At 45.8% G+C, this 12,081-nt stretch overlaps 1 protein-coding gene across 2 annotated transcripts in view; it reads right to left on the reverse strand.

Moving 5' to 3' along the window:
* The window catches only part of NBAS (NBAS subunit of NRZ tethering complex), a 339,756-nt gene that overhangs the window by 46,744 nt on the left and 280,931 nt on the right, over positions 1–12,081 (reverse strand). For both annotated transcript variants that reach the window (XM_045979111.1, XM_045979112.1), the window contains 3 exons: positions 9,225–9,443; positions 5,932–6,134; positions 3,832–3,921 (listed from right to left, as the gene is read on the reverse strand). In XM_045979111.1, coding sequence (XP_045835067.1) covers positions 3,832–3,921; positions 5,932–6,134; positions 9,225–9,443 — 512 coding nt within the window. The remainder of the gene's footprint in view (positions 1–3,831; positions 3,922–5,931; positions 6,135–9,224; positions 9,444–12,081) is intronic.

Here is a 12,081-nt window from a genome sequence, read left to right on the forward strand (position 1 = left end):
CGACTAAACCTGTCTGAGCATCATGTCCTAATCTGAAATGGGGGTAATACCAACACTATAACGGGATTGTTGTGAGGATTAAGTGGGTTCCCAAAAAGCCACTTTGAAGATCTCAGCACTGAGTCATCGACGTTCATTACTTTTTTGTTTTTAAATGTATGATGATCTTTTCTTAGTTCTAGGTTTAACAAATATATTGTTCTAGAAAATCGTTTTAGCTATTCTATGCTTTTAAGCCCCTTTTTCTTAAGCAATCTAACCGACTAATTCTTAACCCAACCAGGAAATTTATATTCTTAAAATATGTTACAGACATACATAAAACATGAGCGAAAGTACACTTATAAAATTCAATGTATGTGCCTGAGCTTCTCAATAATTAATTACCTTAATCTCATCTTTAATTGTAGATGCTACAAAAGATTTTTGACACTATTTCAAATCCTTACAATACTTAGCCCTGATGTCTGGAGGCAAGAATTGGTTCAGCTGGAAAGGAAGTCTGTCTGTCCAGACATGCCCCTGGTGACCTGTCTGGGTGCCACGGCTGCGTGAGGCCGACATTTAGCACAGGCGCAAGAGGAGGGCCACGGGGCTTTGTGAATGAAGCAGAAGCTGTAGTTCAAAGGCGAATCAGACTTGTACGAGTACAGAAGTCAAAGGAGGACATGCTGCCGATGATATAAATTGTCTAAAAATTAGCCACAAAACCAAACACGTGGTGATAGCCATGAACACACACATGCAAATTCTGACTTTTCCGCGCAGTCTACCTGCCAGGAGCGCTGTGGGTTGGTGTGGGCCTGGCCTCGAGCACGTGACTGTGAGAGTGGAGAGCGTACATGAAGAGAGGGGATTCACTCTGCAAACAGATGCCAGGGAGGGCAGTGCATGGTCAAGTTTCAGGGCGAGGACTGAGGGATCCAGGGTATGGCCTGAGGGCGAGGGGGACACACAGGCCTGGCCTGGCCTCCTGGGCATGAGGCAGCCGTAGCAGGCCACGTAATGAGTGCCTGAGAAGGTTACCCTTGGTAACCCTAACTCTCCCTGAGAGGGAGCTACCCGGAAAGGAAAGTGGCTCCCCTATGAGATCTGCCAAGCAGAGTTTTGGGCAGAGAAATCGAAGCCAAGGATTTAGGCTTAACTGTGTGGATTCAAAAAACAGTTGCCAGAAATTAAAGTTATGACTTCACTTTTCTTCCTTCATTTTTTTTTTAAGCCAAAAAAAAAAAAAAAAATGTTCACTGAAGTTTCCTGTTGCGCTGCGTCTCTGGAATGAAAGGTAAGATCTTGCTCTGCTTCTCCATTTCCCCATGGCTTCCTCTTTGGAAATCGAAGCTTAAAAAAAATCAAGGAGTCTGTATGCAAGAAAACCAAGTGGGATTCCCCTATGTTTTCTGGCTGGAAATTCACTAGGAAGAATACTGCCTTCTGATCTTTTAGCCACGTCCCCACTGGAGGGGGCTTACTGCCAGTTCAGATCGTGTCATCCCGCAGCTGGACAGCAGTCACCGGGCGAGGCAGAGGCTGGACCAGAACGGAGATGCCGGACGCGCTGCCGGAGCAGGGCTGAGGGTTTCCCGTGCAATATCTCCGCCTGCTCCCTCCCTGCTGCACGCATAAGGGCACAGGCCACCTCCTCCGCCTGGGGTCCCATTCCCCGGCTCCTGCTCCTCACTGACTCCCATTTCATGGACCAGGACCAATGTCACCGCTTGGGGATCCTACCCTGACTTCCCCAGACGGAATAAACCGCCCCATCCACCTTGCTCCCTGTACAGCACTCAGCCGCGGTCCTATGGCAACTAGAGCTCCAGGAAGGCTCATCTCCCCTTCGAGCCTCTGAGCATCTCAGGGGCGACGCCGTTTCCTCCCCATATCTAACTCCTCGTGACGCAGCACCGGGGTATGACACACAGTGAACACAGAGATCATTTCAAGTAAGAGGTGTAAAACAGCTTCGTTATACTTCGAGACCCCAAAGCCAGGGGGTTTAGAACAACAGAGAAGGCTGAGTGCGTAGAAGGCTGACTGCAATGCTTTCCCAGATTCGCCTGTGCGGCTTATTCTCTTTTCCTCCACTCAAGCCTCAGGCACGAAGCAAAACATGGAAATGCCCTGTACAGGCATCCGAGTGCTAAATTAGGACTCAGAGCCTGGCCAGGATCCTGGTTCCATTCCTCGGGCCTATGACCCGGGGCAAGGCCTCCTGGAAAATGGCAACAACACACGCAACTATCAGAAATAGTCACGAGGAGGGATGCCTGGGTGGCTCAGTGGGTTAGGCCACAGCCGGTGATCTCTCTCTGTCAAATAAATAAATAAAATCTTTAAAAAAAAAAAAAAGAAAGAAAAAGAAATAGTCACGAGGAAATCTACAAAGACAAGTGGGAAGAATTACAGTAGTAAGTAAACAAAAGAAGAATATGAATTTTGGTTGAAACTGTATAAAAACATGTGTACCTGCACCATAACTAAAGGTAATATGCAAATGAAAACAAGTACATTACTTAATGAACTATGAAGTGTTTCCGCAAATATTTCTTCATTATTATTGTATCATATTTCCTATTAAAAAAAGAAAACAGGGGTGCCTGGCGGGCTCAGTTCGTAGAGCAGGTGACTCTTCATCTTGGGTTTATGAGTTCAAGTTCTACATTGGGTGTGGAGATTATTTGAAAAAAATACAGTAAAATAAGAAAATTGGGGTGAGGTCTTACAGGGACGACATGGATATCAGACACATGAAAGATGTCATGAACTCTGGCAAATACGTAACCACAACTTGTGGTTGCTGTTCTTCCTGTCACTATTACTGCACCTGAATGAAAAATTCTTTCTAAAAATGGCCTTAGACCACAACAGCCAAACTATGGAAAGAATCCAGATGTCCATCGACAGATGAATGGATAAAGAAGATGCGGTATAATACATACAATGGAATACTATGCAGCCGTCAAAAACGAACTCTTGCCATTTGCAAAACTGTGGATGGAACTAGAGGGCATCATGTGAAGTGAAATGAGCCAATCAGAGAAAGACAATTATCATATGATCTCAGTGATCTGCAGAATTTAAGAAACTAGGCAGAGGATTATAGGGGAGGAGAGGAAGAAATGAAACAAGACAAAACCAGAGGGAGACAATCCATAAGAGACTCTTAATCTAAGGAAACAAACTGAGGGTTGCTGGGGGGGGGGGGGGTGGTATAGGGTGGCTGGGTGATGGACACTGGGAGGGTATGTGTTGTGGTGAGCACTGGGTATTGTGTTTAAGACTGATGAATCACAGACCTGCACCACTGAAACAAATATGTTATATGTTAATTGAATTTAAGCTTTTCAAAATGGCATTAGAGACACACACCTTTCTAGACTTATAAAGCCTATATAGTCATACTTCTGGGGCAAGGCAGACCTAAGGGATATAAATTTTTCAAAAAAATATAATACACATAGTCCAGAAAGTTTCCTTCATCGGTCCAGCTAACCTCCTAGAGATGTGAATCCCTTCTCTTCCAAGAGGCTCAAAGCAACTCCCCCTCCCAACTGCATGCGGAACGAGGTGGGCGGAGACCATGCTCTCCCCAGCAAACAAGGCTTTGGGGAGAAGGGGATGTCCCGCTGGAGCTGACGGGGTAAGAGGACAGCTGGAGAAACCATGACTCCAGACGCAGACTCCTCAGTTAGGCAGAAAGTCCTCAGCTCTTCCTTCAAAACCACCTAGAAAGGTTGCTTGGTCTTGTCGGTGTCATGAACAGTGGTATTCAAAGCAGTCCTGAGAGTCTGAGGGGTGCCACGAGGTGAGATACACACGAGGAGCTAGGCTTACCCCTTGTCCACACTGGCATGGACGGCTGCCACAACACCTTCCAGGACCTGGAGGGGGTCCCCCGAGCCACCGAAGTCAGCACTGTGTCCACTGTGAAGGGAGAGAGACAGAACCAATTCAGAAAAGGGCTCAGCCTCAGGGAGCAGCGTGGCGCTCACACCCAGAGGCTCCCAGCTGGATTGCGGCAGAGGACGCTGCCGGCTCCTAGCCACGCCGGGTGTATGCGGTCTGCGAGTACTAAAGATGCAGAAATGAAACGTGTTCTGCCCTTGAGGAGCTCCTGGTCTAATACATGCTCCCTTTCCTAGCAAGAAAATAAAATCTACTTGCCTCCCGTCATTTAAAAAACACTCAATGGACATTCAAAGCTATTTTAAAACATTAAATATATCATCATCTAAATTCTCCAGATGGACTTAAGAAAAAAAAAATCCTAGTATTTACGTGGTACTTACCAGGTGCAAGTGCTTTCTATACCTTCTACCAATTAGTGTCCAGCAGGCTACGAGAGAGGTACTATTACCATGCCCAGTTTACAAATGTGGATGTCTAGGACGTCACTGAATTTTGAAAAAGCAATCGAAGAAAAGTTTTGAGTGAATAATTTAAGTGACAGGATTTAAATCAACTGCTGGATTCAGTTTGTTACGTGCCTTTGTTGCTCTAGGCTTACTCAACTGTACCAACTTTCTAGAAGGTAAATGTTACGGATGCCATCAATAGCAATTTCTTTTCCTTTGAAAAGGAGGTGGCTGAAGTCCTGAAGCTCCCTTGGCTCCCACCGCAGAAAGACCTAATTCACATTTATTGAACGTCTTCCGTGTGCTCAGCGTAACATTTATAAGAGAAGCGCTGTCTTTACAAATGGAACTGGGTGCAGGGAAAGAGGGAGAAGTATAATTTATGTCAGGATTTTATGACTGTAAAAATATCATATGATATTTTAATTATTCATGACAATGTAATTTTTTAGGAAATAAACTAAATTCGTCAAAGTACGAAGCTTTCAAAATGTTTGTTTTGGGGAGGCTCATCTCAATCTTGATTTAAGAAACAATCAGAAGATAGCTATGGATCAAAAGATGCAAAATACGGCCGCCCAGTGCTTGTCGTAGCCCCAGGGAGGCGAGCAGGGACCTCTCACAGTCGCCACCACCACCAAAACACAATAAGCTAATAATAGAACAAAGCTTTATTAATTGGACATTTTTTATTTCTTAAAAAATGTTATGATATTTTATTTCTCTGTCTCTCTCTCTTTCTCAAATGACCAGATAGCGCAGATCATTAAGGTGAAAACTGTATGAGGCGAGGGTAATTAAACTGATAAAGGCTCATTTGATTTCAGTTCGGCTGTGGAAAACTGACATGCATTTAATCAAAAAGTTCCTCAAGAGCAATGCAGAATTACAAAGAAGGCTTAAAAGGAGAATACATTAAACACAACCGAATCTTTCAGCCTAATTGCATTATTCACAGAAAGCACTTCATGCCTCATTCTCTTCGGAGTTTAACTTTCCCCTCTTCCCCAGCCCTCCCGGATGCGCTCCCAGGAAGTCACGGGCACACCGACACAGCCAGAGCTCGCAACTGCTGCTCTCATGCCATTAACTGCAGGTAAATAAAACTCGGAGACACTTAGCAGATGTCTAACTCCTTCAGTCTGTGGTGAGCCTTGCCTTGTGTATGTCAAGGGGAGCTTCTGGGAACCATTTTGCAGCCTCTACAGAGCAGGGGAAGTAGAAAAGGCAAGAGGCCAACATCCACCTGGGTTCCCAAGATGGCTTGACATTCAGTACCGCCTGCACAGGCTATGTTGGCCTTTCCCTGTTCCAAGAATTAGCTGGGGCCGGAGGAGAAGTGGGATGAGCTAGAAGTTTGTTTCAGGATGCGTTACACGCAACGCCGGTGGTGAAGCATTTTCATTCTTCTCCATTCTCAAGATCTCTTAAGACCCAAGAGTCTGAGAGATCTCCCGATCATCTCTCACTTTTATAAAGTACTTCATTGTTTATAAAATGCTTCTACACACGTGCAATTCCTTCTTCGTTACCGTGAAACGAGCGCTACCCCTGGCAAACCATCACCTCTGTAGCTTACCTCAACGCGGACACGATCTTCCCTACTGCACTCTGCACCACGTCCTTGGGCGAGATGTCCAGAGGGCCCACGGCCACCTGCAGCAGCTGCTCAATCATTCTGAGGGGCAGACCGTCGAGACACATGGCCACAGCTTGGTCATGAACTTTCCCTCTCTCTGACCGGGACAGGTCATAGAGGTCGCCATACCTGCGCAGTACTTCCTGCAAAGACACGGCATGCGACGCCTGAGAATCAAACAGGAACCCAGTGCGTCTACATCACACAGTAAAAGCACGTTTAGAAGATTCTCCAACCCGCACTGAAGAACAGGCAGTGGCTGGTAAGAGCCTGGGCTCCAGGGACACCAGGCTTGAGGACAGATCCTTGCTTCACCCTGAAGCGTAGTCTGTAGTCTGTGGGCCTTCCGTGGCTGCAGAATGAGGGTGTGGACAGAAATTCTTGTGACTAGGGGTGTCGTGAACATGAAATGAGAGAATACAGAAGTCAGGCCTCCAGCACAACGTCAAGCCCAAAGTAAAGCTCGTGAAGTGTAAGTTTCTCTGTCATTGTGACTGGGCTACAACCACATGACAGCTCAGACCGGCGAGTGTCTGCTCGCAAACCCAGGTGGTACACGGGTGTCACCTGGTTGAACGCTCCTAATAACCCTGTGGGGAATTTTAATTAGCTCCATTTTACTGAAAAGTAAACTGGAAACCTAAGATGTACGGTAACATGCCCAAAGTCACATAGCCAGCGGTTTGGGGAATGGGGATCAGAATCCGAAAGACTCCATCTCCCCGCCCCTGGGCCACACCGCCCCCTCCTCTGATAATGTCTGTAAGAACGAATGTGACAACAAATAATGGGCGAAAACAGGCCACGAGCTACTGGTTTTCATCACACCGAACACCGTCACTCAGTGTTAAGAATGCTTTCCAGGGTGCGTGTAGTTTCTCAAGTTATCCTGAAGACCCTCTCTAGTCTTTCAGACCCACCGTGTAAAAGCTGGATAGCTGGTGGCATTAAAGAATTGCTGTTGGGGCGCCTGGGTGGCTCAGTCGTGAGGCATCTGCCTTCAGCTCAGATCCTGATCCCAGGATCCTGGGATCGAGCCCCGCATTGGGGGGGGGGCGGGGTCCCAGCTCAGCGGGAGGCCTGCTTCTCCCTCTCCCACTTCCCCTGCTTGTGTTCCCTCTCTTGCTGTGTCTCTCTCTGTCAGATAAATAAATAAAATCTTTAAAAAAAAAAAAAAGAATTGCCGTTAATTTTTTTCATCGTGATCATGTTGTCGTGATGTGTTTCCACGTATCCTCTAGAAAGAGATATGCAAGTATTTATGGATAAAGTAAAACAACAAGCGGGATTTTCTTTAGAATAATCTGCGGGGGCGGGGTGAGGTTAGGTGGGAGTATGCAGGAAGAGAGGTCGTGTTCTGATCCCTGGTGAAGCTGGGAGTTGGGCACAGGACATTTCGTTTTACTCTTCTCTCTGCTGTGAAACTTCTAACAGAAGAAGGTGCCCGTGTGTGCAACAGAGCAGCTGCTCGTGTCCATCCTGAGCAGGAGGGACCTGAGCCTGCACGGGATAAAGGCCTCTAGTTAAGACTGCGCTAAACCTAGGGTCCAGGGGAATCTTCTTTCACTGGCGTATAACGAAAGAGGTGAAAATTAAGGCCTGAACGTAAAAGGGACAAATGTATGAGGCCGAAAGTGATCTCCAGTGTTTGCTATGAAAAGCACCTGAATAAAATCACAACAGGTCCACAGGAGTCTGCTGTCTGGGACTATCCGTGGTCTGACTGAACGGCATTTGCAAGCAGCCACTGGTAGCTTTAAATCACAGCCTAGTTGAAACCAACAGCTGTTTCTGTTAATGATCCCCTTGGCCTCGTATCCATTATTCTAGTCACTCAAAGATAATACTTGTTCCAAGAGAGGAATGACAATTCTCCAGATTTGAGCACAGTATATTTAATTAAAAAAATAAGACAAGTATTTGATTTTTTTATACTAATAAGTATAATCACTTTTACTTGAAGAATTCCAATTTTACCACAGTTCTCATAATTACAGATTATAGCACCGTACATGTCAGTAGGATAAAATCCGGGTTGGTAAAGCCAATCTGTTCCCTGCAAAGCCTTTTCTATTGCCTGTACGTCATTTAATGTGATTAGACAGGCTAATAGCACTGAAAAACACAAAATGAAATAAAACTGCTATCAAACTTCTGAATTCTTCCCATCATCTTTTCCATGAGGGCTTTGCATTTATGAGTCTCATACAAATTTTGAAGTCTCCCATTTGTTCATTATCTGAACTGCTCTCCACTGACCCATCGTTCTATCAGGAATAGTTCTTTACATGCCAAGAATACAATTCAATCAACATGTACGGTTTGAGAAGAAGAAAAGGGGAGATTAGTGGCCACTTATGGTTTCATTTACCATCCACATTAAAGGGGCAAATGCAAAATTACTTAGACATCTAAACATTGTTTTCACCTATATGAAACCGCTTACGAATGGATCTGTCAAATTCTCAGTTATGGGAAAGAAGAGCTAAAACTCCCTTGGCTGCGACGGCACAGAGGAAAAGCTACAAAAGCTACAGAGGGTTTCCCTGAGCTGTCCTAACACACTGGGCCTCCCGTCCGCTCCTGGGCAGTGGCTCCCCACTCCCCTGAGAGCATTTTCGGAGACACCATGAGGGTCGCGACTGGAAACCAAGCACCAAGCAGGAAAAACTTCACTAGCCAAAAAAATTCTTATCAATAATAAAATGACATTGAAAGCAAGAAATTAAGAAAAAAAAAGACGAGTGCATATAAACTAAAAGAAACCTGTTGAAGCAGGCATGGATGGCTCTTTCTGAATTTTTCTGAAAATAAGGGAGAAAAAAAAACCTATCATTTTTAGTTGAGAGAGCAAAATGCCTATCAGCTTGTTGGGCTTGCAAACAACTGTCCTGATGGTTTCTCAGCTTTAGTGACTGCTCCCTCCCCCAGGCACCCAACCTGGGTTCAACTCCAAGGACTCCCTCCCCCACCCCTCCCGCCTCACCCCTGCCAGGGACTAATCCCCATAAGTGGTCTCAAATCCTTTCCAAAGAACTGAAAACTGACAGAACAAGACAAAACAAGACAGACCGAAGAAGCTAAAAGACAAAGCCTTGAGGACCATCTTCAAAGACAGCTGCAAGACTGCAAACCCTAGTAAACCCACTAACATGGCCTGCAAGGAGAGATGAAAGCGTGTGCTTGTGTTCTCTGAGCGAGCGAGCACGGGGACCAAGTCTTCACTTCATTACCTGCTCACTAGTCTTCAGAGAAACAAGGAAGCTGTGGGTGAGGGTTTGCAGGTGGGCGAGCGATTTCTCCAGATGATTCAGGGCATCTGTATAGGTCAGTTTAGAGTCACTGGCTTCCTGTGTGTCGTCTTCTGAATTTCTTTTCCGCGGTTTCTCAATAAAATGTCTGACTGTCTGAAGAGCCTTCTCGGTCATCTCCTTCCGTGCTTCCACGGAAAGCTGCGACACAAAAAGGGATTGGACCAGTGAGACAAGCCAGTCCCATGCTATCAGAGACGGCGTATTTCATGAGACAGTAGAGAGAGAACCAAAGTGGAAGGTTAGCAGACGACTTGAACGAACGAACAGGCTTATGTGATATTAGCTTTCCTTCGGTGAGGAAAACAACAACATGAGGGACCATAGGTGCTATTAAATTAGTAAATATAGATTTTGTTTTTAATGCTAAGCTAATATGCAAATGTAGGTGGTGATATGAGGAAACTAGCATTCAGACAGAGAGTACTGGTTACAGTGAAAAAAGGAGCAGTCATTTCTACAACCACAATGACCAGTGCTGATCATTTATTGTGAGGAAATAATTAAAAAGAGGAAAATAGTATAGGCATGAAGATTTTAACTGGAAGACTATAAAATAAAAGCTCAAAAGCAATCTAACTGCCTGATAATAAAAGAAATGGTAACTAACTTATGATAAATTACTAGATACAACACAATGCCATCATTAAAATTAGAACTATGAAACCAGGACAGCAATTTGGAAAGTGCTTATCATAAAATGTTAAAATTAAGGAATCAGAAATCATAAAATGGTGTATGCCATGCTTTATTAAAGTCCAAGCTAACCCTGTGTGTACAGTTGAACACACACACACACACACACACACACACACACACACACCCATTATTGACTTAATGTTAACGTGTTGGGATTATGAGCAATTCTGTTCTCAACTTTCCAAATTTTCTAAAATAATGTCGTACTCATTTCTTTACCTACCAAGTATTTATTGAATTCTGATATGTGACAGTCATTTTGTTATGGGTGCAGGAGTCAAAGGATGTCATGTTAATTCATATAAATAAAATAAAAACAGATAGAGTCCCGGGACAAAATCTTCACTATTATTTCTTAAAAATCAGTTACTGTGTGTCTCTGGCTATTCTGAAAAGTGCCACGGGCATCACAACACGGCGTCAGTGACCGTGCTAGGAGGCCAGCCACTCCTAACCTCGCATTTCCCAGCAGCTCCAAGTCACTCTATCAGCATTCATGTTGTGTAACGCACATGGCTGACATCTTCTTCACCCCATATTCATATGGGTAAAAAGCGACTTGAGGAAAGTACGATTTCCGCTGAACTGTAACTCAGTGTGTGCCCTGCACATACAGCTTCCAGGGAGCCCTGTAGCCAGATCGCTACCTCCAAGCACTCGTGACGTACGACAAAATCAGAAGCCCCCACTGACGGGCAAGCATCCCTCACGTTTTTCTCTTCCCTCGCATACACTGTGAACTCTTTTCTGTGGTGGAGAAATAGAAGATAATAGAACTTGCAGAGTTGGATAGCCCTCCTGACTTTGCCCATCACATGGATGGAAAGACTGAGCCCCAGGGGGGGTTCTGTGATATGCTGGGGTTCCTCGAGTGAGTGACAAGAGTAAAAGCCAGCCCCGGTGCCCTGGTTGCCCCCTCCCCGCACATCACACAGCTCCAACTTCTCCGTGTCCACCTCCTCACAGGCTCTCACAGAGATGATGGGTGCGCGCTGGCTGGACGCTCCACAGGAGCAAAGACAAATGAGACTATGGTGGAATGAACCCTTCCTTTCTAGTCACTCATATATGTCTCCTCAAGAAAGTCGGGTTTGGGGACGATTTGGCTATACCAGCTGCCCAAATGGCTCTTCTCTCCTAGCCAACTGAGGGGTGTGGAAGACTTTCAGCCACGGACAGGCAAGAGAGCAGGGACAGGGCGGGCAATTCACACGTCCAGGGAGCAGCGTCCTGGGAGAAACGGGTGGTCTCTGTGCCCTGGGACAGGTCCAGATGCGATCGTGGCTGTCCAAGGTTTAACGTGCCACTGTCGGCCACCCTGGAGCTGCCGGTAAGGAGGAAGAGCACTCGCCCCTGCTTCCCGTTCACTGCTGGGGGACGAGGCAAGCTGACCGCATGTGTGAAATGTGAAAAATGTCTACCATACAATGTCATTTCCAGAATTTAAATGAGATCATGTGTAGAACAATCAGCAAATGCCTTACCCGCCATAAGCGTCAACAAATTGAAGCTGACTTGTAATGTGACCAACTGATGAGTACACAGGCCACCTTCTACCGGTCAGTCTTGTTTCTATTCCTAATCAATTTGCCATGTAATCCCTTCTGGAAAAAAACCTTTTCATAAGCTTGGAAAATCCCTTGGTATGGTACTTTAGGACTTCCACGAGCTGGCTCCCAGCTACCCCTCTAGTCTCAAATATAATTGTAGCCCCACTCTAAGCTCCATACGCCCCAACTTTTCATCATTTCCTGGTGTCACTAGGTATCTTTCCTCAGCAAAATGCTCTCTCCTCTCTTCTGGGCAAGGCACGTTCCAACTCCTTTTTCAACACTGAGACACATCCAAGTCATCCTGGACTCATCTGTTTCTTCGGACGGGCTCGTCCACCAGCGGGCCATCTGCCCCAACCGCCGAGTGCATCAGCGCCTGCTTCTGTGCACGGAGCCTCCAGCTGCCCAGCAATATTGAGTCTAGGCCTCGCACCGACATCTGTGTTTTCCTGGAACCTGCTACGGGACGGCCAAAGAATGGCCACTAGAGGCAAGTGAATTTCCTGGGAGTTTAAATAATTGGACCT

The sequence above is a fragment of the Meles meles genome, chromosome 15 (assembly GCF_922984935.1).
Source record: "Meles meles chromosome 15, mMelMel3.1 paternal haplotype, whole genome shotgun sequence".
NCBI lineage: Eukaryota > Metazoa > Chordata > Mammalia > Carnivora > Mustelidae > Meles > Meles meles.